The sequence below is a fragment of the Leptodactylus fuscus genome, chromosome 7, assembly GCF_031893055.1.
Source record: "Leptodactylus fuscus isolate aLepFus1 chromosome 7, aLepFus1.hap2, whole genome shotgun sequence".
In the NCBI taxonomy this organism is placed as follows: Eukaryota; Metazoa; Chordata; class Amphibia; order Anura; family Leptodactylidae; genus Leptodactylus; species Leptodactylus fuscus.
Window position 1 is genome coordinate 59,967,489 of NC_134271.1, and position 24,730 is coordinate 59,992,218.

Here is a 24,730-nt window from a genome sequence, read left to right on the forward strand (position 1 = left end):
TTTGTGACGGAGAACCCGACTCCACTCTCCTTCAGTAGAAAATCCCCATAAAGGCAAATATCTCCCTGTACAACCATATAGTTATATCTAACATCCCCTCTTCTGATAAGTGCATCAAACCTGTACCTGTTTTTGCATCTGAAAATATCAATTATTTGTGACGAGTAATGGTGCTTATGAGAAATACATATTACAGGACGTTATTGGAATCAATACAACGTGATACATTACTGCTGTGTGCACTTAAGAGAGACGTCCAACCTACTACAACATCTGCTTATGGATAAGAAGGAAAGAAATGTTCTTACACAGTCAGCAAGTACAGGATATCTAAGACATAGTCTTACCTCTTTTTACTATTTTTATTTCATTTAGATTTTTTTTTAACATACAGTGTACATACAGTATATCTGTTGCTATCTGGAAAAATTCAGCAAGTGGGCAACAACACTTACTTGCCCTGACTGGATACTTGCATGTAAAAAAGGGACATTTTTTTTCATCTTTTTTTTCCTGTAAACTTGAGAATTGTTCATTCACTCACAAGGCTTCACCTTTTGCCAATGCAGGCTACTGTACAGCCGACTGAATCATGTAGCCGACATGCTGACTTGTTGGTTGATTCATACCTCTTATAGAGAGTGCCTTACTTCCAGTCTACCCAAAGAACTTGTATGAACCAGCGAGTCAAACTTTAAACCAAGTGACGCCAATGAGGACCATAACAGAGAATGTCTTGGAAAGAAATAGTGCCCATTGAGTGTATTAACAATATGGAAGTTAACAAGACATCCATAAATATTTTATACTTCTGGATGAATCTGTCATCTGGGTGGCGCAGCTCGGGGCAGCCAGGACCTTCATGTTTTTGAAGGGAGAGTAAGAGTCTATATTTTTCTCTTATTGCCTAGTAGTAGATTCTTTATAGGTTGTACTACTGTATCTGAGGAGCAGTGCCAAGTGCACGTACCAAATAGTAAGATGCGCCAAAACTGTAACACTCAAGCATTGCTCCCAATGTCTTATGGCTATGAATCAATTATGAAACATAATAAATGGTGTTAAGTCTCCCTGAGGATTCCTTCCACTGCTGTTCAGTCAGCTCTTGTGAAGTGGTTGTGTTGGTCCAATGGACATATAAATATATACAAGCTATTATGAAGCCGGTAGTGAGAACATGGAGCGGTTAGGTGGATGTGGGCGGTTGAGTGGCAGAGTTTTTATACATTGCTAATTCTGTATATTGCTGTACTTTTCTGAACTTAAGTTTCTTTTCTTTTGTTATTCTCATGTCCTAAAAAGTTATATATATATATATATATATATATATATATATATATATATATATATATATATTAGTTTATCTTCAAAGCCATCACTATACCATGAGCTGAGTCAGTGTGGACTATAAATATTTAATAGCCAACTTATTGTGTAGGAGGATAAAGGTGCGGTCTCAGAATTGCTACACTGGTAAGGGCACAATGCAAACCAGCCCTGTGGTAACCAATGTGCATGATGGGTTTACAGCAATTTCAGCAAATGTGGAATTTTACTCTGGTGTGGAGGCTTAAAGAGGTGAGCAGTATTAAATACCGCTAGAAAACAGTGCACTTAATTCAGCGCACTGTCAACTTTGCTGGTATGCACCTGGACACGGGAGAAATCGGTGTGCTGTTAGTTTCAGCACCAATATCTCTCCACTGTCAGAAGGGCTGGCCTTACAGCCTAGCATCATCGCTGGGCTGTGATAGATGCTCCATCTTATAGTACAAGGCTAAGAACAGAAATGTTGGGGGGGGGGGGAGAAGACGTTCCAAGAGTTGATGCTAGGTTGGTAATGCCTGTCCTTCTCACAGTACAATGGTGTCGGTATCCCTGCTTATCTTTGCTAATACAGTAGTTATTTTCTACATTATATAAGTGCTTCATCCACAAGGCTAAGTTTTAAGCACTCTGTATGTCAGCATATGTTGCCATATGTGGCATGTATTGTATTCTGGAAGGATACAGATTGCAATAGCACGGTTCTATAGCACAGTCCTAAAGTTGTCTTTGGGCGCCTTTTTGTCATGTTGGTAACATGGTGGTTGGTGTGCCTGTGGCTAAAGCTGGAGTCATCTGAGGCTTGCTTAGATTAATAATTGATGGTGTATTGGGACTAGATCTGTACATGTTCAGCCTCATTTACTGACAGCCAGTTGAGACCTAGAAAATAGTAAAAAGGGTTCTATTTATCAAAATTGACCTTGTTGCACAAAGCAACCAAACAGAGTTTGGCGTTCATTTTTCTTGATCAGTTAAAGTAGTGAAAGTGAAGCATTCTGGGTTATGCAGAACGATAGATTTGGTGTAACGCTCTAGACACGTTAGATATGTTTCTTTTCTTATTCTACCTTGTAGGTGACAGGCTGTAGTCCAAAACTTTACAACTTCTCTTAGACACATGATTTTCTTATAAAATATTTGAAAACTGCCTGTAACACACATGATAAGTTTGGTGCACGCCATATGTGCCACTTTTATGGGGCAAATTGCTTAGGATTGTTTAACGGTAAGCAGCAATGTTAGGGTTAAATGCTTTCTCAATGCCATGCCTTTCTTATCAGTAAGCTACTAAGGTTTCAGTACAGAGGGAGGGTGAAATGAAATTCCTGCTTTTCTCCACCCCCACTTGTGCTTGCAGTGATTCAGACCTGACCTGCAGGCGCTGATGTCATCGTTTCACCTGAACCGGTTACTGAGCAGTTTAAAAAATGACAAAACAAACATCCTGGAAACTCGACGCAAAGCGCAACAGATTCGCCTACAGTCGTGTCGCAGGAATGGCCATATATAGACAGGGAACATGACAGGTGTGACCGGCACTTCCGCCAATAATGCAAAGAGACATAACAGGCAAATAAATGATTTTTTTCTGGTTCAGCTTCCACTTCTCATTTCAAAATTTTCTTCTTCATTATGAGAATTTTTTCTGGGGCTCATCCTTCCAGTTTTACTTGGGTATAGCTTTATTATGTGCACACCATATGACACTATTATGTGGGTTCTGTATTTTACTCTGTCCGTGCTTTTATGTAGTCATTATATAGCACTATTATTTGGTGAAGCTGTAGATAAGGACATGTTCAACACAATATCAAAGTTGCCATATCAACGTCCACGAGACTTCCACAATTGTTTAACACTGTATGGCAGTATTATCCAGACAGTGTATGACACTATTAATTGGATATTTTTACAGTAATACCGCCATTTACTTCTTTTCATAAAATGTGGTAGGACAGGGGTCTCTGTGGGTCCTCATCTGGCTCTCTATGTACAGTATCACAGTTCTAGCATTATAATATATAATTGCTGCAAATTCATATGTGTCTGAATTTTGCTTATTTGCAGCTGATGCCCATAAATGGCCTTTGAGATAAGCCTGTAATTATAGCTGAGTGTAGTAACATCCTGAATATTGATACTTGTCCATTGTCTCTGGGTGTGCCTGCTCTAGGCATGTAGCTTTATTATCAGTAAGTGCTGGTTTCTGCCTGCCTGGTTGTATTGCTTGTCTTGTCTATCAGAGCCTGGGAGGTTTGGACAGTCCTGTATGTGGAGGATGTACACACCGAGTGTTTGTTGATATCTGATACAATACAATGCCGTGTTATGTCTACACTTCTTTACTCCAACCCAAACACAGTACAAAAAGACAATGCTGTTTAAGGTATGGCTCCACATTGCGAAAATGCCACATATTACATTACCTGCAAAGTAGATGGTATTCTTGGTAATCCCATCCACACATTGCGGAAATGCTGCAATTTAAAAACAGTTGCGTTTTTGTAAATCGCAGCATGCCAATTACACCTACGGAAACGCTGGCGTTCTCCATATAGGTATAATAGTTCAGTGAAATGTGTTTGATTTCATCGACTGTTCAGGGGTGGACTCAATGACGTCTATGTAGTTGTAAGTAATGTCACACTTCTGGAGCATTAAATAATCATTGAGGCTTGTTTATTCTCATCTGAACATTGTGGGGAAAAAATGCCGCATTTTTGGCACTGCAGAAACCCCACAGCAAAAAATGCTATGTTTTACAGTACCTGCAAAGTGAATGGGATTCTGGCTAATCCTATCCACACATTGCATTAAAAAAATTAACAGCGTGTTAATCACACTAGTGGAAATGCTGGAGTTTACCCTGCAGGTTTAATAAGGAAAGAATACCCGCTGAGAAAAATGATGCATTTTGGTTGCGTTTTTTCTCCAATATTTTTTTAACTGTGTTCCGCTATGTGGGGCTTTAGCCCAAAACTAGTCTAAAGAAAAGCAAACCTGTGCAAAATACAATATGTCCAAAAAAGGGGTAGATGATAAATAACCCGACAATAAATATATCTGAAGGAATTTCTAATGAAGAATTACAGCAGCTTTCCCAATCTAATAAATTGATCACAGTAAGGCCGGTGTCACACAATGCACCGATTGTGGCTATAGTCGCATTTAGTACCTGGGTCACCAATGCTTTCACTTTTTAGTAAGTGAAAAATACAGTTATGTGTTACTTGGAAATTAATTGATATGACTTCACATAGCTTGCCTAGACACCTGAATGGCAAAATACCATAGTTGTAAAGTAATATGTTACCATTGCCTATGTTTCTGCATAACATACAGTTCAAGACTAGTGTGACAACCTCAGATACTTGTGTTTTTCCCTAAGTAAACTTCTATTAGTTCTGTTCAGACATGCATGCTGTCACGCCAGGACCCTTGAGGCTCTTAATTGTCTTGTAATAGTAGTGTATATACGGTGTTGTTTTACTAATAATACAGTTCTCCATTGGACAAAAAAGCTGAAAAGACAGTAACAGTGTTGTTTCAAGGTATATTACAACTCTCACAACAGGGACATTTTTGTAGACCTTCCTTCAGTTTAGATTTTCTAGTATAATGATGGACATTCCTGATATTGGATGTTGAAAAAGAGCAGCTATCATCCTGGCAGACTCATCCTATGGCTGCAACATATAAGGCTCCATTCAGATAATGTTCTTTACAGCTGTTTAACAAATTCCAGAAAAAAATTATATGCTGCGATTTCAAAAACGTGACAGTTTTTGAAAATTACAGCTTGTCAATTACACCTACGGAAACGTTGGCATTTTCCGTATAGGTATGATAGAAGCAGAAGTCTACATAGGAAAATTCTGCGGACTTTCTGTGAAAAACGTTGCAGGAAAAAAACCCAATGCGTTTCCGTCAGTCTTTTTTTTGGCTGTGGCTTGCTTCCTGGTGCCTTAGCCTAAATGTATAACGGCTGTCACAGACGTTCTTGGGTCATATAATGTGAGACAATTTCCTGCTTATATTGCATGTTTCAGGTATGTTCTTAGAATAAATTCTAAAAATAAATGTGCAGAAGATATTATTTATACAAGACCATGAGATGGCGCAGCGTACAATGTCCTCTTTGTATCATTGCAGATTGTACGATGACCTTTGTGGCTCAAGAACAAATTGATGCCTGTTGACCTCTTCACAGTCATAGTTAACCCCAGACTGATATATCACTATACATGGAGTGTATGAGGGTCTGTCTCCAGACATATACCCAGACATAATAAATAAATCACCGATACACGACATGTCAGACAACTTTTAATGGTTTCAATGATAAATGAGATCTAAACAATATTAGAGCGACAAGAATATGTGTGTCCTGGCTAAGGACTGGATACAACTGTAAGGCCCATCAGCTGTGAGAAGAATTAGATCTGTACAGACTTTCAGCTTCTTTACCTCACCAAGAATGTTTGTGATAACAAGCAAAAATCTTGAAGGTGGCGAGAAGTTGGTACATGATGTAGAATGTTCAGAGCTTTCTATACATAAAAGCAGAGAATCCCTTTACTAGGCCGCTTCCTCATGAATAATGATGACTTCCTTTCATATGAACAGGTGACAGGTGCGCCATAGAGCTCCGCCACCGCCTACATTTAATAGGAGGATAAGATCTATTTTACTCCACTTGTTTTCACACAATACACCGTAGATATTTTGTTACTCCCCTTAACAAGGGACTATTTATGAATGCCCAGGAACTTTCCCTGCCTGGATCTTGTTTCCCTCCTGATTCCTACAAGCGCTGCTTCATGCCATTCACTGCAGGTTTAACAAAGCCAAGACAAGTGGCACATTGTGGCCGAGCAGTGTCTAGTTACAAAGGAGAGCTTTGATTGAGACATCAACTTACAATGTGCGGATGCAGGTACACTGTGATCGTGTTGTCATTGACACCGAGTGTGATGTCCCCAAAACCATTAAACAGCTTCAAAAGAAAGGCTAGAAGATTAATACTAAAGGCCTATATATTCTGCACAGAACATTGTTAATAGTACGATGCCTGCAGCTCCTGCTCTCATGTCCCCATGACAAGACTACCGGTGCTCAGCTGGTTCAGGCTTGTCGTGGAAATCCATTATTACATATATCCCACTTGTCTTAAATAGTGGCATTTATATGTATAAAGGTGTGGATGGTGACAATGTCCCTATTCAATACTAGACAGCAACACCACAGAGTGTTATCATGATAACAGAAGAAAACAGAAGCTACAGGTTTAAGACATGATGGAGCAAAAAGTTATCATTTTTGTGGACCACTGTGAATACACCTACATATCATCAATGAAAGAGTTAATAGGTGTACAAGTAGGGGTATACTCAGTCTCAGACTTTGCTTGGTAATGTTATAGCATGGTGCCTGGACCTGTATATAGGAATATTACATCACCCATATATGACTGCACACTGAAACCTACTACACTGTATATCTGCAAGAACCCATTAAATCCTTGCAATTATTTCCTTCCTCTTTTTGGTTATATATTATTAAACATCATTGCTTCAATAGATACAAGAAGCAGAAGGACTGTAAAATACTCGTGGCTTATAGTCACGAGAATGTCACCTTTATTGTACCCAATTGTGGGGGGGAGGGGTGCATTCAGACTGTTGTCCTGAACAGTTTCCACTTGTCTCCATCATAATTGCCTTAGTACTTTTATATTTCATGAGTCTTGGAAAGTTGGGTAATAGTTTATCACTTATTATGTTTGCAAGGGTTTATGGAACTATATTCAGTGCAGAAACAGCTGAAGGACTTGTACCGTATACAAAAACACCACTGTAGTTTGAACAGTGTAAAAAAATCTAGAAAGTGTCCTCTTCATTCTTTTGATCAGTGGGGATCTTAGGGAGATATTGAAGGCATATCCGAGACTGTCAATGGATAGCACTGGAAAATCCTTAAGGCTAAAAGCCACATGGGGCAGAAACAATGTAGTTATATTATTAAGGAATGTTTTATTGATATGCCATACCATTGGATGGAAATACCTTTCTAATATTGCGTTCAATGTACACATGGTATACAGAGTGCACCCTCTAGTTGGAGCTGTAAGCAGTCAGAATTTTATAATTTGATTTTTTTTTGCCTGTACATGGCTTTGGAGTTCGGTATCAACTAACAAAATGGCTATTTTATGAAGACAGAATTTATGTCCCACCCATGCTGTACAGGTATTCAGTATCTTGTGGGAGCAGCCATTATTACTCCCTGCTATGGACCCACCATACCACATTAAATATAAATGAATAGGATTAGCAGTAAGTGCAGCACTCCCCCACCCCATATAATCCCCTTAATTTTAGAGAATAAGAGGTCCATCGCAGGTAGACCACATGAAATAATGACATTTTTCCTTATCCGAGGATGCCTAATCTCAAAGCCTGTATTTAACCTTCTTAAATTACACCCAGCTCTTCACGCAGAGACAGCAATGCCAATTGTTATTACGTCCTCAGTGTGCTTGACTGAAAGCAGCTCAGGCTAATAGTCACATATTGTTATACATGGTATTCCTGGACAGGCTATTCAGCATATACGCATTTCTGGGGAAGCTGGCTGACCATCAATATGTCTGCTGTTATTGCTTCAATAGGGTTGTCACCTACAAAAGGCATACCATTGTTATGACACTAAGTAACTATACAGATTTGTCATTTAACCACAGCGTTTTACAATATCTACAAAGTGGATGGGATTCTGGCTAATCCCATCCACACACTGCAGAAAAATATCCGCAATGCACATGCTGCGACTTCAAAAACTGTCACTGATGTTTTTGGTATCGGTATAATAGAAGCAGAAAGTCCGCAGAGGAAAACTCTGAAGGCTCCACGTAGCAAGCCGCCGCCAAAAAATGCTGCGAAAAGACCATATTTAACCATGCTGCCCCCTGTTGCCAGAAGGTATTTCGACGCTGCCTTCTGGTAACATGGGGCCCAGCCTAATGTGTATGCGGGCTGCCGTACTATTTAAGTTTATGTACAAGACAATGATGGTGATGGTAGTGGAAGAGAGCGTACACTTATATCTGAAACAACTTATGGCCACCAGGTATTCCACCTGTCTGAGTGAAACTCAGGGCCATTTCTCAGCCACTTTATCAAAGTAAAAAAATATGAAAGTATGTTTTTAATGTCTGGTATGGTTCGCAATGTCACAGCGCGATCTAGAATAACACCTAATCGTATAGCGAGGGCGGTGCTGGTTTCATACATACATATATTTTATTTATAGCAGGCTCACACGTGGCCTGGTCAAACAAAGATAAGTTCCCAGTTCTTATGTCATTTCTTTAATGTTGTAATACAGCTCCATTTCCTTGACTGTAAATATAAATATGCTAGAAAAGAGATATCTGCTCTGTTTTAGAATATATTGTATTATCCATTAAATAATAATTGTGGATTCATGTTTTAGAGGTCTATGTATAACTCTTCTCTTATCATTTCTGGAAAAGTATGAATCTGTGGTCTCTCCTTTTCACGTATAGTACCTTAGCAACCCTATTTGTGGGTGGTCAGCTGTCCATGGTCCAGGATCCACCTTTTACATCTGTGATTAAAAAAAAATGTTAATTTAATTTTTCTATATTTTATATGTCCATGAAAAATGGATGACATGTGGATGTTATTAGTTTATGTTTTCTCACGGACCCATAGAGTTTAATTGATATGATCCATCAGTATCAGTGAAAAAAAGGCCATGTTTCCTTTGACACTGACGTCTGAAAAAATACATTGAAATGAATGGGTGTGTGTGTCATCTGTGAAGAATGTAGACACCATATGTATGTGAATAATGTAGATGTGAGAATAAAGCTTCAGGCTGGGTTCACACCAGCACTTAAACTCCATTCAGGGTTACCGTTCCCAAACCCATTAAAAAAAAAACTGAGAGAAAAGCGCTGCATGCATTTTTCTCCTTTTTCAGGCACAAACTCGGTGGACCCCATTATAGTCTATTTCTATAGTCTTTTTTTTTAAGCGGATTAGATTTCCGTTCGGGGAGGTCCCCAAGCAGACCCCCAAAACGGAATCACGAATGCAGGTGTGAACTTAGCGTAACTTGACAACTGGGACCAGTCCTCTTGGTCAATGGGGTAATCGTCATTCCTCTTGTCGGCCATCCAATCAATGCTGAGAAGATATATAGACAAGCCTTATCAACAAAGGGAATGACATCCAGTTATCAATTTACTCATACATTTCCAGGAAGAACAACAGAGGAACAGTACAATGCAGACTTCTATGGCAAACAAATTGCTCTAGAACTGTTATTTCATGGGAATAAAAGCATTTATTACAGCACTCATGACAGGAGATTGGATAGGTTCTCTTTAAAGTGATTTCTGCTGACATGAGTGCAGGATATGACAGAGGGAGAGAAGCTGAACCTGTACAACCAGGTTTAGAAGCAGTATTAGGCTAGGTTTACATCTGTGCTTGGGTTTTCGTTCTTCAGCTCGCTTTGGGACCCGAAAAATGGAAACCCAATCCGCTTTAAAAGCGATTACCCGCAGAAACTAGACTATAATGTGGTCCGTTGAATTTCTGCCTGAAAAATCCGAAGCAGGACTTTTCTCTCCACATTTTTAAAGCGGAACGGGGAACATAATCTCCAAACGTACAACAAGTGCAGATGTGAACTAACCATTATCTTTAGAATAGAAATGAATGGGCTTCTGCTGGTCTATATGTGCAGTTGTTGTTCTATCCTAGTAATTCTAGAAATAGATCACTCTGATGAATTTTTTCTTTCTTCCAGTGGAGTTTACGAAATGTGGGTCGGAAACAGTGATAAACTATGAGTCAGAAGACCCCAATTTCAAGGTCAAAGAAGACGGTTCGGTCACAGTACAGAATAACTTAAAACTTCATAGCAAAATAAAGTTTCAGGTTCTTGCATTTCAAGACAAGAATCTCCTGTCCTCCACCACTGTAACACTAAAGAAGAAACATGATCATAATGGAAAGGTGAGTGAACTAATGAAGTGAACTTCCTATAGTCATAGACTAGAAAGGTTTTTACTTTGGGATGTCTTAAAGAGTATCTCCGATTTAGCTATTTTCTAAATAATGACTAAGAAGATATGGTGAAACGTAATTATTCTATCTATAGATGGACAGATCATTTCAAAACGGTAGTGGAGCAAATTTACATATGTGCTTGTGTCTATAATGTAAAATACAACACATTAACATTTTGTACAATTTTGGTGCAAAATGTTGCTTCTAGCTTTTATGACATTGGACATGACGTATTGGAAAGGGCATGGTTTTAAATGAAACATTTAATAAATATAGCACAACTTAGGCCAGCCAATAGACTAAACTTTTAGACAGGCAGTTGTCAGATTTATCATATAACCTGAGCTATATTTTCAGATTTTTACAGATTTTATCAGCATATGTAGAAATATTATGTTAAAGAATTTAAAGGTTTTTTTTCTGACTTTTTAATTGATGACCTATCCTTAGCATCACTCCCTGATTGTCATTGTCGATTCACAGGTCATGTGACGTCACTTTCATTCGTCACGTGGCCTGAATACAGCTCAGTCTCTTTGCAGTGAATGGGCTGATCTGTGATACCATGCATAAAACCAACTCTATTGCACTGTTCTTAGTAAGTATTAAAGGGCTACATCGCTCTCCTGCACTTCAGCCTCTTTAAAAGCTGATCAGCTGGGGGCCGGAGTGTGTCATCAAATAAGGTAAGGACCCACATAGTGACACACAACGAAAAAAATGCTGATTTCTTCCCTGTGGGCTTTCTGCCCTTATAATACCTATAGAGAAAGAGCCAGCATTTCCGCAGGTATACTTGACATGCTGGGATTTTCAGGTGTTTTTGAAAACACAGTTTTTCCGCTGTAGATTTTTTTCTCCAATGTGTGGATGGTATTAGACAGAATCCCATTCACTTTGCAGGTAATGTACATTTTCACAATGTGGGGCTTCAGCCTAACATATTATTTACTTTGATCTTTCCAGCCTGAACATGGCCAACATCACAAAAACTCTGAGCACAGCCGCAAAAGACAGAAGAGAGACTGGGTGATTCCTCCAATATTTGTACCAGAAAATGAAAGAGGTCCATTTCCCAAAAAAATGATTCAGGTAGGTTGCATGCAAAGAGCATTACTACAGATGTTTGTTATGAATGAGGCCCATACAGTAAGTGAAGCTCCTTAAGGCCTTATGACCTATATTTGATAATAAATATTACTTTTCTTCTATTGTAGATTAAATCTAGTTATGCCGATGAGATCGCTGTATTGTACAGTATTACAGGACAGGGGGCTGATACTCCACCAGTTGGAATCTTCATCATCGAAAAATCAACTGGTTGGTTATCTGTTACTAAGCCATTGGACAGAGAAAACATAGCGAGCTACTATGTAAGTTCACCATTAGACTTAACTTGAAAATCTGTAAATTGTTCAAGGTCTGTGATAGCTAATAAGGATCTGTATTTCCAGATGTATGTTCATGCTGTATCCACGCGTGGAGATACAGTGGAGAATCCTATAGAAATTATTGTCACAGTGACGGATCAGAACGATAACCGTCCATCTTTCGTTCAGTCAGTCTTTGAAGGCTCAGTGCCGGAGGGTTCCAAGCCTGGTAAGTTGTATCAGTGTTAATGTAAAGAACAGACCATAAGCGTAAAGCTAGGTTACTATTATACCACACTGTAACAATGAATTTTGGATTTTTTTTTATTTTTTATTTTTTTCTCTAAATGTAGATTATGAGCCCCACATAGAGCTGACAATGTACATTTTTCCCTATCAGTATGTCTTTTTTGGAATATGGGATGGAAATCCATGCAAACACGGGGAGAACATACAAACTCCTTGCAGATGTTTTTTTGCCCTTGGTGGGATTTGAACACCAGGACTCCAGTGCTGCAAGGCTGCAGTGCTAACCACTGAGCCACCGTGTGGCCCCCTGAATTTTGGATTTGCCATTCAGTATTACCACAGTACTAAAGAACTCTCAGAAACTCTCCTTAATTTCTTCTTAGAAATGTTCCCTTAAAGTAGGCTGATAAATAAGGTGTCCACTTGCTGAGACTTCGGGGATCTGATGTTATCTATGGCACTCGGTGTTCAAATTTTCCTGCCATGCCCCTACAGAGAAATACAATCAATCCATAGTGCCCATTCAGGAGTGCTCTCTACCTTGATCCATAGTGCCCATTCAGGAGTGCTCTCTACCTTGACCATAACATGAAGATCCTGAACAGAGAACCCCTCCTTCCCCTAATAACTTAGAATTCCCTACTTTTAATGACCACTAGATAATATTATGACACTCTGTGCCAATGTGCCCCCCACAGTTTGGACACTATCATATGCTGCCAGTGCCTAATTCTAACAATGAAGATCAGAGACACCTATACTCTATAGAGAAACAAATAATCTGTGGTATGATGTGTGTGTTATATGATCTTGTTCTTAATGTATATTAATATATTTCATCCTACTTGTATAGCACCAACATATTCTGCAGCTTTGAGGCTGCTAAAACAGGTGATCTGTGCGGTGTCTAGGTGTTGGACCCCTACAGTTCACATACTATTGACCTATCCTGTGGATAGATCTTCAATATTAAAATGGGAGAAAACTCCTTGAGGCTGGGGCCCCATGGGGCGGAGATGGGAAAAATCATGGTGTTTTATAGTACTTGCAAAGTGGATGGGATTCATGCAAATCCCATGCCCACTTTGTGGAAAAAATCGCAGCGTGATTTCCAAAATCGTTGCGGTTTTGAAAATCGCAGCATGTCAATTATATCTACGGAAACTCCGGCGGCTTCCCAGTAGATATAATTGTAACAGAAAGTCCGCAGAGGAAAAAACTGTGAACTTTCCGTTCTTAGCACTGTGGGAAGAACTGAGATGCGTTCACGCCGCGGTTGTTTCCGCAGAGCTTTAGCACGACGTTTCCGGCCCGTGGGGTCTTAGCCATAAGCAAGCATTTTGGCTCACCTGATGCGAATGCATGGAAATGTAGGACACAACGAAACAAGAAATAATAGAATGGAAAGTCCAACATCCATAAAAATTGTCAACTTTATTTCATGTCCATAAAATTCACAGTAACGGGTGAAGCATAATAAAGTTGCTCATTTTTATAGATGGTGGACTTTCTATTATGTAAGAATAATTGCATAAAAACGAAATTGGCACCAAAGGAAAGTAAAACTAGTCCTGAAAAGGCCTCACACAAGAAAATGGACCTTAAATTAGAAACAATACCCCACTGCTTGTACCCATATGTTACATAGATTCACTTTTATATTGCTCTGTTTTAAGGTACTCCTGTGATGATGGTTTTAGCAGAAGATCTGGACGATGCCATTAATGTAGCTAATGGGATTGTCGCCTATGGTATCGTCAGTCAGGATCCACTACTTCCCAACCCAAACATGTTCGCAATAAACCCCCAGACTGGTGTGATCAGTGTTCTGCAAACTGGTCTCGATCGCGAGGTATGAGATTTGGGTGGACTCCTCCTACATTCCTTCCATGACATAAAAAAGTTTTTTTTTATTGACATCTTACATTTTAGGGTTTTCTTTATTTTTCACTTTTGGAAATGCAGGTTCAGAGCACCCACTAGTGTTCTAAATGCTCTACTACAGTTACCCAAATGAGTGTGCAAAAATGTGAACTTGGTTCCAATACTGACTAAAATGTCAGCACTAAAATTACTAAAACCCATCAGAACATCAAAACAAATATTAAATTAGAATCTACAAAACTGAGACAATTGTTGCGTATACATTAAGATCTATTCATTGTTGCCTGTAGGGGGCAGTATTATATCAGCTATTACAAGCAAAGGCATGCCAAAGAGTATGTGGTATTTACAAGGGAAAATTAGATTTTTAAGACGTTGTTGAACTAGGATTTGATACACACACACACATACACGCACACATACATACACAAAAGCTGAGGATTTGCCTCTCTCTTTTCATGGTTGCCATTCACTCATTGAAATTGTTACCCAATCCTAAATGTGTGCATATTAATAATAGTACAGAAATAAAACATTTTGTACATTTACAGAAATATCCACAATACACTTTGATCGTCTCAGCAACAGATCAAGAAGGTGAAGGCTTCTCAACTACGGCTACAGCTGTGATCTCTGTGACAGATACCAATGATAACCCTCCAATATTTGAACCAAGCACAGTAAGTAGACACAATGTTACAATGACAAGACATTTTCTGGGAGGTCAGGAGTTAATTTATTGGTTTTTAATTTTCAGTACAAAGTGGAGGTTCCTGAAAATGTTGCTGGCTTTGAAGTTACTCGGCTTACAGTCATAGATGATGACTCTCCAAATACAGATGCATGGAGAGCTGTGTATAAGATCATCAGAGGCAATGAAGCCGGTGTTTTCGGTATAACTACCACTGAAGACAACATGGGCCTCCTAAAAACTGTAAAGGTAAGAGTGTGGAAGTAGTGGATGAATTCATCAGTAAGTGGCACAAGCACACCTTGACCAAATCATGGTGAAGGTTCTCAGCAGCACAGATTATTTCAGCAGTGGAAAAATTAGCCTATCCTTGATGCCAGGAAATGTAATAGGTTTTTTTGTTTGTTTTATTTTAGGGGTTGGACTATGAGACAAAGAAGGAGTACATTTTGTCTGTGGTGGTTACAAACAAGGCTAATTTTTCGGTACCTCTTGTGACCTCCACAGCTACAGTAACTGTGATTGTTACAGATGTCAATGAGGCACCAGTGTTTGATCCCATAGAAAAAACTGTTTCAGTCCCAGAAGACCTGGCCAGTGGCCAAGAGGTTGCATCCTATACAGCCCAGGATCCTGACAAGATGCAGAATCAAAAGATCATGTAAGTTGGTTACATAGTTTCTCAAAGACGGATTAGAAAATCATGGCAGTTTTTTTTCCCCCCAGAAACAGTGCTGTATCTTTCTTCCAGAAACAGGGTTGGGTCTGGTTTTCTTGCTCAGCTCTATCAAAGTGAATGTAGGCAGTAGGGGAATCTTTCAACAAGTGTTCAAATCACCAACAGCACCATCATAGGGAAATTCACTTATTCTACACTCTATGTAATAGATGAGCTTCTTAAAAGTGGCCACCCCAAAACTAACTCAGGATTTCAGGGTTGCATCCAGAAGGTTCATTTAGTTACATGTGTGGGCATAAGAAGACACTAGCATTATAAGTAGCAGATTCTATATTTACATATTGATGATGGTGTCATTTACCAGATCCCCACCATTGTTCTGATGAGTTGACATAGGCACAACCACCTAACCAACACATGTGGACAAATAAAGAACAGATGTTGTGGATATGTTAGAAACATAAAACTCTACTACAGTGGTTCTCAACCTTTCTAATGCTGTGACCCCGCAATACAGTTGCTCATGTTGCAGTGACCCCATTCAGTTTGGAATGCGCGTCCATAATGGTGTGCATTCCAGCTAAATAGCGCTGCTGCAGACAGTAGCGTGGCTTCTCAGCGGCTAAAGCCATCGGAAATATGTATTTTCTGATGGCTTTAGGCATATCAGAAGGAAAGACAAGACGTGCTCCGCCCACTTTTATGTTGAGTCCGCCCATTCTCATTCATTTTTCATGTGCTCCCACACAGTATAATCCTCCTACAGTCACCCGTACATTATATGTCCCCCCACTATCTCTCCCCCAGTTTCATATAACCCCTTCATCTGCCCCCAGTTTTGTGTCCCCCCCTCCATCCTTGCCCCCAGTTTTGTCCCCCCTCCATCTCTGCCCCCAGTTTCATGCCCCCAGTTTCATGCCCCCATCTCTTCCCCAGTTTCATATCCCCCATCTCTGCCCCCAGTGTCATGCCGTACCCCCCCCTTCATCTGCCCACAGTTTCATGTCCCCCCAGTTTCATGTCCCCCATCTGTTCCCCAGTTTCAGGTTCCCCCATCTCTGCCCCAATGTCATGCCGTCCCCCCCTTCATCTGCCCACAGTTTTATGTCCCTCCATCTCTGCCCCCAGTGTCATGCCGTTCCCACCCCTTCATCTGCCCCAGTGTCATGCCGTCCCCCCCCCATTTGCCCACAGTTTTATGTCCGTCCATCTCTGTCCCCAGTGTCATGCCGTTCCCACCCCTTCATCTGCCCCAGTGTCATGCCGTCCCACCCATCTTCCCTCAGTTTCATGAGCCAATTCATTATGTTCCACCATATTGTTTTAAACAAAAAAAAAACCCACTTATACTTACCTTCCATCGCTCCCCCGCCGCGCTCTCCACGGTCTCACTCATATAGTTGTAGGCGCGATGTGACGTCATCACATCGCGGCTACACATGCAGAAGTCGTAGCACAGCATTAAAGCAGGAGTTGGCTGTGACAGCTCCTGCTTTAATCGCTTGTGTGTTCAACTCATCGGCATCCTCCAGGCGCTGATCAGTTGAAGCGACATGGCTAGTCAGGTCAGTCCTTCATTGTCCTTGAACTGAACTGTTTTATGTCCTCTGCAGGTATTATATGGGCAATGACCCAGCTGGGTGGCTATCTGTGAACCCAGAAAATGGTATCATCACTGGAAATGGTCAGCTGGATCGAGAATCTGTATATGTCAAAAACAACACGTATAAAGCCATCATTTTAGCTGTTGACAATGGTAACTATTAAATAACACTATTGAATGGTACCTATTTGTATTTGGCACTTAAAAAATAAGAGCAAATATGATTCAATGTTAGGGACAAGGCAACTGGGCTCAAGATGTATAGTCAGTTTCGAAAGACAGGTTTTGTTATGCCCGGCGTTGGTGGAGAATGCATTTATGTCAAGGGGCAGTTCTCATCATAAATTAGATGCAATCTCTGTGTCAGTACTGCGTCAGTACTACACCAGCTTGTGGCCAATACTACACCAGCTTGTGGCCAATACTACAACAGCTTGTGGTCAATGCTACACCAGCTTGTGGTCAATGCTACACCAGCTTGTGCCATTATTACACCAGCTTGTGGCCATTACTACACCAGTTTGTGAATAATACTACACCAGTTTGTGGCCATTACTACACCAACTTGTGGCCAATACTACACCAGCTTATGGCATGTACACCAGAAAACTGGAGTAAATGATAATAAATCTGGCAGTGCAAATGGGCCAAATTGCACCTACTTTTTGGAAAACGCAGGATAAAAATACCACTTGCAATAATTTATGTCACAAGTATCGTTTTAAAATTCGCTGGTTTGTGACTTTTTCTTTTACAACAGAAAACTGGCATAAGGCAATAATGATTATCCCAGAATGTGTTTATTGGTATCAAGGACCCCTAAGAAATGGGGGGGGGGGGGAGGGGGGAAACAACCTGTTTAAGGTGTAAATTATGAGGTTTTAGCTATCGAACTTTGGCACAAATATGAAAACTGTCTGAAAGAACATCTGTCTTTGTTGTTCATTGCACTCACAGCACAGTTTTCATTTTTCATGTGCAGAATGCAAAAAAAAAAAATCTACAAAAATTAGCAAATTAGACAAATGGTTGCATTTCTGCTACTCACAGGCCATGATGTAGAAAAGTAGCCTCATACTAGCCAGTGTGAAAGTGTGATGTATGTTGTGACTGATTTATCAAGTCATGAATATGCCTCAACACATGTCAATAACATTGTCCAGCTTTAACTTAGGTATTGACTTTGAGGGCACTTTTATTAAAAATATAATGTAGAATATAAAAACATATCACACTGATACAAGAAAATGATAGAGTGCAAAATATAAGTGTAACTATCTATTAGATGTATTGATGTGTCTGACACTGTGCTTATCTACACAGGTTCACCAGCTGCTACTGGAACAGGGACCCTCCAGGTTATTCTTAAAGATGTTAATGATAATGCTCCCTATTTGGAATATTCGCAAATTGTAATGTGCCTTAGGGACCCCGACCCTATGGTTATTGACATAATTGATAGAGATGAAAGTCCGTTTACAGACCCCTTCACAGCAGAAATCAACCGTGACGCCCGGGAAAACTGGACAGCCACTGTAGCCAATAACAGTAAGTAGCCAAGAAAATGCTATGAGATATGTACTAGTGAATGCTTTTTAATCCTCAAGATTATATTTATTTATTTTTGCATTACTGCTAGTTTCTGCCATTGTTTGTTACATTTTATACTTATGTCATTCCTGGTATTTATAATGTATTACTTTTATTTTATGTAATACCTGGCTGTGTAAATGTAGTCATCTCTACTAAATGTTTCCGATGCAGTAGTATGTTGTTTTACTCATTTATATAGCTCGTACATAATCTCCATAGTGTTGTGCAAAAATGGTTATTTCTGACCAATACAACTTTTTTGTTGTGTTTTAACTTACAGAGTTTGAGATAAGACCAAAGAGGGATATGGAGGAAGACACATATTCAGTGACTGTTACCATCTTGGATAGTCAGGGGCTGAAAAACACAACTCATCTAAAGATACAAGTTTGTGAATGTGAAGCTATTAAAGGCGGTGGAGCAATGTGTAGTGGACCAAAGGCACTGGCTGGAGGAATGGGAATCCCTGTGATACTAGGAATACTTGGGGGCATCTTGGCGCTTTTGAGTAAGTCATTTTCTCAGTTTACTCTTGGTACTAATGTTTTAGCATGCTAAAGCTGATGGAGCCTTTGCTGTTTCTGAACTGGTGGCCTTTCACACATTCAGTTCATATATTGTATTACATGTTTGGGCCCTCCGGCCCTGTCCAGTATTTTCATACTGACTACAATGCTTATACTAACATCATGCTTATCTCTGTAATATGAATGTGACTACAGTGCGACAATGTGAATGAGGCCTTACTCAGATTATATTTTGTTTTGTTCAGAAGTGTTTCTTTCAAATGTTTCTTTTAAAATAGAGTGGAGTTAGAGAGACATAGAAGTAACATAATAATATGGTAAAGAAAAGGGCAATATAAGATGGAGGTAAAGCTGGTTGGTTCCTGACTTACAGCTCACCTGTTATTTCTATTATTTGCAAGCTCACTTCACATTGAAAAAAACAAAAAACATAAACCAATACTGATAGATCGCATTGTTTGGTTATCTATTTATAGTACTGCTGTTACTTCTCCTGCTGTTTGTGAGAAAAAAGAAGGTTGTCAAGGAGCCATTATTACCTCCTGAAGATGAAACACGTGATAATGTTTATCATTATGATGAAGAAGGTGGAGGAGAGGAGGACCAGGTAACGTACCGTGAAGAATGGATCTATTCTCATGAATATTCTCTGGCTGAACAACTAATTAGAACTTCCTCTTTCTCTTGAAGGATTTTGATCTGAGTCAACTTCACCGTGGTCTTGATGCCCGTCCAGAAATCATTCGTAATGACGTTGCACCAACATTGATGCCAGCTCCGCAGTATCGGCCACGTCCAGCCAATCCTGATGAAATAGGAAACTTCATTGATGAGGTAGGGTAATACAGATATCTCTAAATGGGTTCCTCACCTACAATTGTTCTTCTAACTAGAGCTGAAGACCTGAATAATTTGAGATTGGTTGTTATGTTAATATGCCTTGACAAGCCCATTGTAATGGCAGTATCAGTTTTGTTGGCCGTATACATAAGTCAGATTTTTGGATGAAGGTATAATCGGGGACAACCCAACAATGGTCTCCTGGCAATCATAGACATCCCAAGAGTCCTACTGGCCCAATAGAGTACCAGAAGATCCAAACTCTGGCACAATAATATACCCATAAGATTCAGCAAAAACCACCTTACTCACTTACAACTCCTCTCTATTACTTATGAGATGATCACATACGCCCTTTGTGTGCAACGATTACAAAGTTTATGATGCAAAGATAATTGGATGTATACATGATCTGTATAGATAAAGGGGGAGTCCTTCTTCATGTGTGCACCTTTTTAAATAATATACAGTGAAATCTCTGTGAGACAGCTACCCAAAATTGCACGAAAAAGAGAAAGAAAAAGATATTCTAGAAAGGTAGTCTTCTCAAATAAGTTAGTTTGTATGGAAAACTGAAAATCCATGATAAAAAGTGGTCTTCTCATAGAAGTGGCCTTTTGGAGAGGTTTCATTGTAATTTTTGGGAGTGCATATTATAATGAGATGTATACACACTGACCTGCATTACAAAGGATAATATGGTGTGGTCTGGTCCACTTTTTGTCATTAAATAGCGGGTCAAAACGAAATGAAATGCGCTTCAACAAACCCGGCATCTGTGTCAGACATAAGCAAGTCATGGATGTAAACAGTAAGAGTTAGGGTATGTTCACACAGAGTTTTTTGGCAGATGTTCGATGTCCTGAGATGTTTCTCATCCCTTGTCCTGGAGTGGAATTGCGACTATTTTTGTGACTTAAACAGTTGCATTTGATAAATGTTGGGAACAGATATAGAGGCTTACCGTGCCTATTTGGAGTGAGTGCTGTTAAAATGCAAAAAGTTTGCAATAAATTAGAAAATTTCACAAAATTCAACAATATGACTTTTTATGCAAGAATTCTGGAGTACAGGGCTTTGTAAAGTCACTTCTACAGTTATTAAAACGTTTCCATTATGCAATGATTTCATTTTCAACCATGAATAGAGTGCAAGAAAAAAATGGCAATAAAAAGTAATAAAATGAATTTTCCTCTTCTAACCAGAATCTGAACGCAGCTGACAACGACCCTACCGCCCCACCATACGACTCCCTCCTTGTATTCGATTACGAAGGAAGTGGATCAGAGGCTGCCTCTCTCAGTTCCTTGAACTCCTCCAATTCAGACGGCGACCAGGACTACAGCGCTCTGAATGACTGGGGCCCTCGCTTCACTAAACTGGCGGACATGTACGGAGGAGACGAGGACTAGAATGTGGCTGAGACTGACATCTGAAAATAATACTGGCAGAAATTGTGACTTTTTTTTGATTAGTTCGCACTGTAAAAAAAGCCTGAACAGGACGCTGCTCAGCTCTAACGTGAATTGTTATCATGAGACAAGGTCATCCTCTTATGTACCATTACCCACGTACAGGATTTCTTTACGTGAAGTAGCTGTAAATTGTTTTAAAATCTATTATTTTCTTTGTTCTTTGTGCCCTTAAAGCAGTGTTTTTCAACCAGTTGCCCTCTAGCCTTTGCAAAACTACAACTCCCATCATGCCCTGACAATCCTAGACTCAGCATGCTGGGTGTTGTAGTTTCACAACAGCTGCAGGTCTGAAAAATGGTTTCTGAAAGCAATGCTGTTTGCCAAACATATAAAGATTGTCTATGTTGTGCTTATATCAATTTTATTTTATACAATATGATTTAGTGCCTTCAGATAATATATCTTTGGGATGTTTTAATTCTGTTAATGAAGACCTGATAAAATTATATCCAGAGAACTATATTTTTATGTATACCTAAAATAAACGTATCATCGGGAGGTTCTGTACCAAAAACACTGCTGTTACCTTTGACAACCCTTCTACGGGTGAAATGAAAATCTGATTGGTTGTCGGCAAATTAGAAGTAGTGATTGGATCAGTTGCCAAGTAACCTTATCACATTTAAAGCCTCTGATGGACACATGGCAGTAGTTAATGTCAGCCATGACAGTAAATGGAGCAAAGCCCCAATAATCAACATTTTTCTTGTAGGAATGGTTTAAACCACTTGAAAGAGCTTCCGTAACATCTGAATTGTTCCTTAGTTATAAGCATATTATATAAGTGGGTTCTGACACATTAAGTGGTATGGGAATATTGGTGCTATGGAGATAACTACTAGTACAGTGAATACAGGAGCACAACACAGAGGTGTAACAGTGGCTGAGGTTACACCCATGCACTGGGGCTATGCCCTGATAGTTTGGGAGCCAGGTTATAGATTTCACATTGGAACCCAGGAGCACAAAACCTTTCAGATGTGAAGGTAGGAACCAATGCAAACACTATGTAACAGGTTTTAGTTTTTGTCCTTGGTGGTAATTGAAATCTACATAAGGGTCTATTCACACAGTAGTTTTTTCTTTATTTGTGAACTTGTCGATTTTACATCATTTTTTGGGAAATTCAGGTCAAAATGTAGCGCTAATGTGTGAATAGACCCTAACACTATATTATGCTTGTTGAGGGTTCTCTGCTCCCCTTTTGGGACCTTCCATATTTAAATTGAAATCTGAAAAATCTCATGGAAGATATCCATTGTTTATACTCTCCTATATATTTTTTTTTACAAAAATAAAATTGTTTATATAAAATAAAACGTTTGACAGTGATTATTAGGTCTCTGCTTTATTCTCTATATCTACAAATCATGCAAGAAAGGTGACGCCAAAGCGGACAGTAATATAAATCAGTAACATAAGAGTATTACATGGACTTCGCTGTGTGTGGGAATGTGGCCTATTATTACAATTTTTGCTGAATAAAAGTTATTCATTATATTATTAAAAACTGTAAATCTTATAATATACTTTCTGTATGGATATCAATGTATAAGATCTATGTTTGTATACACTTATCTGTTTACATTTCTGCAGAATGGAGGCTATCTGCAATTGTGTGACCTCCAACATTAAAAGACTCGGTTGCTTCTGTACCTCCAATAAGAATGTTGTATGCTTGCTCTGCAAATGCTCCATTTGTTGCAATTAATGTGGGTTTCACTAGTTGGACCCCACTAGTCTATCATTAAAGGGGTTGTCCAGGATAAACTGATTAACCCCTAAACTAAACTCCCTCCCCCCACTTAACTTCTAATTTACTTCAATTAAAAAAAATCTATAATTACCCATATCCCTGGAATGGTCATGTGACCAATCCAGGGACACTTTCTGATAATCCGGTGATGTTCCATTTCACTGCTTACGAATCAGAACGTTACCATCACTGGTCCCACTCCCCTATCCCTAGTAATACTTATCAAGCCTTTCTGTGTCCATGGACAGCTCCTCCCTCTCTTCCTGTCTTCTAGTATTGGGCGGAATAGGTTAGGGTGGGAGGGGCTAGCAATGGGCGGGATTACTAGTCAGTGAGAGTGAGAGGTGCTTAGGCTTAGTGAGACAGGGTGGGAGGGGCTAGTAATAGGCGGGACCGCTAGTCAGTGAGAGTGGGAGGGGCTAGGCTTAGTGAGCTGGAGGGTTTTGTAATGGAGTGAGGGGAGGAGGCTAAGTGAGAGGGATCTAGTGTGGAAGGTACACGGGAACCTGCACAGCAGGAAGGTAACACCAAGTAAACAAAGGCAGAGAATACCAGCAGCAACCAGAGACACCCAGAAATCTTTCCAAACACTGCTAAAGGTATATGGGTGTACTTATTAACCCATGAAGGGACAATATAAAGAACTTTCTAAGGATATTTTTACTCCTAGGCCAGTGACAAGAGGACATCCTCTACGTCTGGAGGAGAGAAGGTTTCACCAGAAACATAGAAGGGGATTCTTCACAGTAAGAACAACGAGGCTCTGGAACTCTCTGCCCCAGGAAGTGGTGATGGTGGATTCACTGAACAAGTTCAAAGAGGGCCTGGATGCCTTTCTTGAAGAGAAAAATATAACAGGTTATGGACTCTAGATTTTAAGGACACATTGATCCAGGGTTTTTATACTGACTGCCAGATTTGGAGTCAGGAAGGAATTTTTCCCCTGAAATAGGGCAATTGGCATGAGCCTCATGGGGTTTTTTGCCTTCCCCTGGATCAACACTGTAGGGATTTTAGGGTTATAGGTTGGACTTGATGGACTGATGTCCAACCTCATCTACTATGTAACTATTACTAGCACTAGCATACCTTTTAAAAAAAATAAAAATAATTCTGCCTGGAAATCCCCTTTAACAGCAATCCTGTGGAATGGCTGTAAAATCCTTTAAATTTGGGTATTAGTGGGTCGCCAGTAAGACAGGTTGGTGTGCTATTTTACATGGGGATCTCCTGGCGCTGTTGTGTTGGAACAAGTTCCCCACTTGGAAGAAAGAGTGACTCAAACAGTCTCAGATGAAACTGTAGAATTATAGAACTTTGCTGAAAAGGAGGCAACAAACTTTGCAGTTACAGAGCTCTAATGAGGTAACCTGCATCACCCAGGGATTTACAGATGGCTCAAATCAGAAAAACTCTTCCAACAGTTGATGGCTGCAACAGTTTTAGGTATCAGACAATCTCCATTCCAACAGATCAGTGTTGTATCAACAGCTTAGTTTTTTTTTTTTATCATAATTTTTTATTCAAGTAAGTAATCCCGTACAACACAATGGGTACAACAAACCCTCAATATAGTGATAGTAATGATATTTGTACATATCTGGGTTAATTAACATCAAGAACAATACAA

At 39.7% G+C, this 24,730-nt stretch overlaps 1 protein-coding gene across 1 annotated transcript in view; it reads left to right on the top strand.

Annotated features, from left to right (window-relative positions):
• LOC142213608 (cadherin-1-like) overlaps positions 1–22,792 on the top strand; it is a 35,021-nt gene extending 12,229 nt beyond the window's left edge. Inside the window, exons 3-16 of the mRNA XM_075281989.1 lie at positions 10,171–10,379; positions 11,400–11,525; positions 11,651–11,806; positions 11,888–12,032; positions 13,729–13,904; positions 14,488–14,616; positions 14,694–14,876; positions 15,044–15,288; positions 16,920–17,062; positions 18,233–18,457; positions 18,783–19,010; positions 19,506–19,636; positions 19,720–19,863; positions 21,075–22,792. Coding sequence (XP_075138090.1) covers positions 10,171–10,379; positions 11,400–11,525; positions 11,651–11,806; positions 11,888–12,032; positions 13,729–13,904; positions 14,488–14,616; positions 14,694–14,876; positions 15,044–15,288; positions 16,920–17,062; positions 18,233–18,457; positions 18,783–19,010; positions 19,506–19,636; positions 19,720–19,863; positions 21,075–21,281 — 2,447 coding nt within the window. The 3' untranslated portion in view covers positions 21,282–22,792. The remainder of the gene's footprint in view (positions 1–10,170; positions 10,380–11,399; positions 11,526–11,650; positions 11,807–11,887; positions 12,033–13,728; positions 13,905–14,487; positions 14,617–14,693; positions 14,877–15,043; positions 15,289–16,919; positions 17,063–18,232; positions 18,458–18,782; positions 19,011–19,505; positions 19,637–19,719; positions 19,864–21,074) is intronic.
• Positions 22,793–24,730: the final 1,938 nt, after the last annotated feature.